Source organism: Poecilia latipinna, unplaced genomic scaffold (genome assembly GCF_001443285.1).
Source record: "Poecilia latipinna isolate Pla-1442-1.1 unplaced genomic scaffold, P_latipinna-1.0 Scaffold2100, whole genome shotgun sequence".
Classification (NCBI taxonomy): domain Eukaryota; kingdom Metazoa; phylum Chordata; class Actinopteri; order Cyprinodontiformes; family Poeciliidae; genus Poecilia; species Poecilia latipinna.
In genome coordinates this window covers 31673-37661 of record NW_015114716.1, presented here as the reverse complement: position 1 = coordinate 37661, position 5989 = coordinate 31673, and the positions used below count along the sequence as shown (strand labels likewise).

Below are 5989 nucleotides of genomic sequence, written 5' to 3'. Positions count from 1 at the left end.
CTCTCTGTCGTGGGCATTTCTTTATTTAAAAGGGTTCATTTTTCAGAGGGATACACAGTGAGGGTATCTTGATTTTAGCTACCAGTAGCAGCAGAACGGAGCTGCGCCAAGAAGCTAACGAACACTGAAGAGAAGAGCTGCCATTGATACAGTTGCTGCCAAGCATGTTTTAATGTTACACAATGCAGTTTTACCAAGTTGTAGCGCCCCCTGCCGTACTCTGAACACCCCCTGGGGGGCGGTACCGCCCACGTTGAGAACCGCTACTCTACGTGGAGAATCATGTTTCACTTCTTTCTCCTACAACAATGTAGAGTCATTAAATACAATAAAATGATCCTGATGTCCATTATAATTGACATTCAGAAAAGGTCTGTTATTTCTAAACAGAAATTAAAATTTTTTTACTGCTCAAAATATTATTATTGGTATTTAATTAACAAGAATATAAATAATTATCATGACAAAAATAACATAAGAAAAAAAATATTTGACTCGTCTATCCTCTTTCCATAAAATGTGGTTTCTGGCAGGTAGGTCATTTTGATTTAGGAAAAAAAGGGACTTCCCGGTATGCAAACCTATCACATGACATATCCCTGGAAAGCCCAGGATGTCCTCTAAAGAGTACTGTAGGGCTAGAAAGGGTAACTCAAAGTAGGAACAAAAAATAAGTTTCAACAAAATGTCCATGATAATGGACATAGGTCTATGGGCCGGTTCTCAGGAGCATATTTACTCTTGTTTGTCCTTTGAGCAGTGTATTTATTTCAACGACAAAACTAACTATTCACTCTCTTTCTTGTGTTTATGTAGGGAGAGCATTTTGGGACCACCGAAGCCACCGAGGCTTTCTTTGCGATGACGAGGCTGTTCCAGTCTAATGATGTAAGACATGTCCATTTAATCGTTTCGATTGAATAACTTTTCACACATTTGATCTAAACAAGGTTTTCTCTGATGTTTAGCAAACCCTGAGGAGGATGTGCTACCTGACTATCAAAGAGATGGCAAACATCTCTGAGGATGTCATCATTGTCACAAGCAGGTTTGTGTTGACGAATCGTCTACTTGAAACGTCCATTTAAAGTATTCACTCTTGCAGTTGTATTACTACTTAGCTCTATGCAAAGAAATTTGATTACTCCTGAATTTGGTAACTGGTTGTGCCACATTTGGCAACAACTGCCATTTGGTGTCTGATTTTACTTTATATGTCTGTGGAGGATTTGTAGTTCATCCCTCTTTGCAGAACGGTTTTCTTCATATTTTGATTGTGGGTAACCTGTTGAAGGCCCTAGCACATGACATCAATTGGATTTAAGTCTGGGATTTCAGTTAGTGGTTCACTGAAGCTCCACAGCCTTAAACTGATGTCAATAAGATTCTTATCAGTTGTTGAGCTACTTTAGATCAATAGATGATGGTTTGCTTTTTAAAAATGTTCGTTTTTAAACCTCTATGCTTATTTCATGTTGTCAAACGGTGCATTGTAGTCCAGCAGAGTTGATGTTTCTTGTTCAGTTGTGTTACAAAATATATTTATTTTTTGATGATTTATTAATAAAGTCTTGTCCTCATGTGTCTTTGCTTTAATAGCTTAACTAAAGACATGACTGGGAAGGAAGACGTGTACAGAGGTCCAGCCATCAGAGCTCTGTGCAGGATTACAGATGTGAGAGAAGTTTTCTGTTTATCTCAGCTTACAGATTTCTGTAATGCAGGAAGGAAATGTCTTTTCTTTAGGAGTGTTATTTAGTTTCTTTATGTGTGTGTTTGTGTCCTCACAGAGCACCATGCTGCAGGCCATTGAAAGATACATGAAGCAGGCTATTGTGGACAAGGTGCCCAGTGTGTCCAGTTCAGCTCTGGTCTCCTCTCTGGTATGATTTATAAACCATAAAAAGAAAAGAATCCAGAATTTCTCGTGTTGTCGTTGGTAATCATCCACTCGTGTGTTTGGCTGTTGGATGACCTTCTCTCTGCTTCCTCAGCACATGGTGAAGATGAGCTACGATGTGGTGAAGCGCTGGGTGAACGAAGCCCAGGAAGCTGCCTCCAGTGACAACATTATGGTCCAGGTAGGAAAGACACGCTCCCAGTGGACAACTGCAACTCTGGGATTTGTGAACAAAACCTGTTGATTTTAATTCCGTTTCCTGTTTTTTTCCCCCCGCCCTGTTAGTACCACGCTCTGGGCCTGTTGTATCACCTCCGGAAGAACGACCGTCTCGCTGTGACCAAGATGCTCAACAAGTTCACCAAGTCTGGCCTGAAGTCGCCGTTCGCCTATTGCATGCTGATCCGCATCGCCAGCAAACTGCTGGACGAGACGGAGGGCGGGTGAGCAGAAGGGAGCGTGGCCGGACACAACGGCTGCCGTACCACAATGAATGAATGACGTGTTGACGTTCGTTTTGTCTCAACCCGCAGTCATGACAGCCCCTTGTTTGACTTCATCGAGAGCTGCTTGAGGAACAAGAACGAGATGGTAGTTTACGAGGCTGCGTCCGCCATTGTCCACATGCCCAACTGTACTGCCAGAGAGCTGGCGCCTGCTGTCTCAGGTGACCTGCTCTCTCAATTATTCATAAAGCTTGGTATTCGGACCACTGAGGGTTTTTTTTTTTATGCCAGTTCAATTTATTCATAGAGAGACATTTCGTGTCCTCTTAAGAAAATTTACATTAAAAACATCCAATTTTTATACAGAAATGCAGACAGATACAAATTCAAATTAAGTAATGTCCATTGTTACTGGCTGTTTGAATCCAGTGTAGATATTAGAAATAAATCAAGATTCAGTAGAAAATGACATTTTGTGTTTTCCTTCAGTTCTCCAGCTCTTCTGCAGCTCCCCTAAAGCAGCCCTGAGATATGCTGCCGTCAGGACCCTCAACAAGGTACAACTCTTCATTTTATTACATTAGGCGGCACGGTTTAGTGCAAGACATCTAATGATCGCAAGTGTTAAGGCCACAAGCACGTTGGCCCTTTCCGTATTTATTTGTAAATTCTCATTTTGACATCTCGGATGCAAGTCCGTAACAGGTTTTTATGAGTCCTTCGTGTGTTGTTCAGGTGGCCATGAAACACCCGTCGGCTGTGACCGCCTGCAACCTGGACCTGGAGAACCTGATCACCGATTCCAACCGCAGCATTGCCACCCTGGCCATCACCACACTGCTGAAGACCGGCAGCGAGAGCAGCGTGGACCGCCTCATGAAGCAGATCTCCTCCTTCGTCTCCGAGATTTCGGATGAGTTCAAGGTGAGAAAACTTTGATTTGGCGAAAATGATATTAGAAAGGTTAGATTTACAGGTCCTTCTAAAAACAATTAGCATATTGTGATAAAGTTCATTATTTTCCATAATGTACTGATAAAAATTACACTTTCATATATTTTAGATTCATTGCACACCAACTGAAATATTTTTGGTCTTTTATTGTTTTAATACTGATGATTTTGGCATACAGCTCATGAAAACCCAAAATCCCTGTCTCAAAAAATTAGCATATTTCATCTGACCAATAAAAAGAATGTGTTTTAATACCAAAAAAGTTAACCTTCAAATAATTATGTTAAGTTATTGTTAATCCACAGTATTCAGCCACGCCCCTAACTCCTCCCAAACTCCAGCGGACTGACTACTGACCAGCTCTCCATCTCACGGGTCCGAAAAGCCTCTAATTCCTGGGTATTACCGCAAATAAGAATGTAGAGAACTTTTGTTTAAGCTGGGAGCGAGAAAGATTCGTCTAAGCTCTAACTACCTTCATCCAGACGTTATGACCCGCTTCAGTCCATGATTCAGACATCGGAGTAGCCCCGCCGGTGTCCGAGCTCATAAACCACATCTGTTCACGGTAGCTCTTTCTCTGATATTAACGTGCACTTGTTACAGCTTAGATAATTTTAGAGACTAGGAATAAGTCCCAGGGTCATTATTTATCTGAACTAAAGAACGTACGAAGCCACCCTAATTTACTAGGACCACAAACACTGGTTTTACAATAATCAGAAGAATTAATTTTAGTTGACTCAAATAATTTAACTGTCCACAGCATCAATTAGACTTTAGTATTTTTATTAGCAAACTTTAGCAAAGGAAAAAGACATGCAGCAATTAACAAAGGATTAAGTAATCAATAGATTTAAGAAAATTTAGAAATTTCACCTAATTCTAAACCCTACACTGTGTCTCAATCTAAATAGAGGCTTTGGGGGAGGCAGTTTTACTCGAACCCAGATGCAGAGACGATCTTTGGCAGCAGATAACTTTAACGTCCATGGATGGAGTCCTGTCTTTGTCTTGGTAGAATCCTTTTAGAATAGATCCAAAGGTGAACTGGTGAGAATCCTCAATGAACTCAGTTCTCTATCAATATACGATCTTTGTCTATCCCCCATGTCCACTGCAGCATCGTTGGAATCTTTTGGGTTGAGTGTGGGGCCGCAGTCGAATCAGAATCCCGGGTTGTGGGTAAACGGATCTTGTTCCTTTCTTGTGCAGCGAGTAGTCGTCCCGGGGTATCATCACGCAGCCCTCCGTTGATTCTGCATCTCCATGTGTGCTCGACTCGAACGCTGCGGAACAAAGAACACCGGTCCTTCTGTCTGGTGTCTTTTTATTTCTTGTCAGCAGCCACACAACTTTCCTCACGTACGTTTTTCCTTAACGTCAACTGCCTTTTGGTTGGCCTCAACCTTCAGACGAACTTCCTTGTTCCTTGGAACTGAACTTTCTGAGGTTCTCAGTTTGCCTTCTGCACCCGTTTCCTTCATGCATCTCAAAAATCTCACTTCCTGTTTCTTCCGTACTGACTGCTTGGACAGATGATCTCATATCCATCACCATCTTGCAGACATGATGTCTGTTCTAATTACCTAATGTCTTGGTCACCTCTGCTCTCCTTTCAGTTCCTCTTTTCCCCTGACCCATCACCTACCATCTACCTCCAACACAACATCAGTGAGCTTTAGTTACATTTAAACATTTCACCACATTTCAAGTTCAATGTCAAAATCACATTTATAACCTTTAAGTTTCTCTGATCTGATTTAGCATTCATTTATAATTTTATAATAACCATTACTTATTAGTTACTCTTATAATCATAATGTGAGTTATTACAGACATTTCTGAAAAGAAACCAAGAATAATCCATTATTCCAATTATTTGACACCATGTTACAGTTACTTGTTTCATCTGTAAGTACTTCCATAAGTTTAAGAGTAAGTGTAAATATTCTTATAATCAAACCAACATCAACCACCGGTTAAACCAATATTGATTATTGGCTTAATTATAAGTTATCATTATTAATTCAAGTATTTTACTCTGGGTTTTATCCAATTACTCAAAATGTTTAGATTTTATTCTTTAAATGTTTTAATGCCTTGAAATGAGCAATCTGAACTATTTTTATTCACTGCAGGCTGGAAACTTCGTCTTTCTTCAGGAAACCTGCTCTTCCTGTTTCATGACTCTCTTTCTCCTAACTATGATTTTTTTATGATTAAATAGAAAAAAGTAGAATTAAAGCAAAGTTTGCAGGACACAATAACAATACAAACAACCAGACCAGATTAATTTTATTACCGTCTGACTCTACTGTTGGGTCTTGATGTCACCTGTGTAAATAGTTTTAAAGATAACTTTTTTTATTGTTATTATTAAACTAAAATCTCCAGCATAGGGAAGTGGGATGAGCTCGACTTTTCTCGACATTATGCATTCAATACTTGGACAGGAATCCTTGTGGCGTAACATGGAGGCAGTCAGCCTGTGGCACTGCTGAGGCGTTATGGAGGCCCAGGATGCTTTGATAGCGACCTTAAGCTCATCCAGCGTTTTGGGTCTTGCATCTCTCAACTTTCTCTTCACAGTATCCCACAGATTCTCTATGGGGTTCAGGTCAGGAGAGTTGGCAGGCCAACAGTAATACCATGGTCAGTAATACCAGTGGTTTTGGCACTGTGAGCA

The 5989-nt window shown here is 40.5% G+C and overlaps 1 protein-coding gene across 1 annotated transcript in view; it reads left to right on the top strand.

Moving 5' to 3' along the window:
- copg2 (COPI coat complex subunit gamma 2) overlaps positions 1-5989 on the top strand; it is a 27314-nt gene that overhangs the window by 10114 nt on the left and 11211 nt on the right. Inside the window, exons 4-12 of the mRNA XM_015017082.1 lie at positions 817-888; positions 969-1048; positions 1600-1675; positions 1791-1883; positions 1995-2081; positions 2186-2343; positions 2434-2567; positions 2836-2903; positions 3082-3270. Of these exons, the coding sequence (XP_014872568.1) occupies positions 817-888; positions 969-1048; positions 1600-1675; positions 1791-1883; positions 1995-2081; positions 2186-2343; positions 2434-2567; positions 2836-2903; positions 3082-3270 (957 nt within the window). The remainder of the gene's footprint in view (positions 1-816; positions 889-968; positions 1049-1599; positions 1676-1790; positions 1884-1994; positions 2082-2185; positions 2344-2433; positions 2568-2835; positions 2904-3081; positions 3271-5989) is intronic.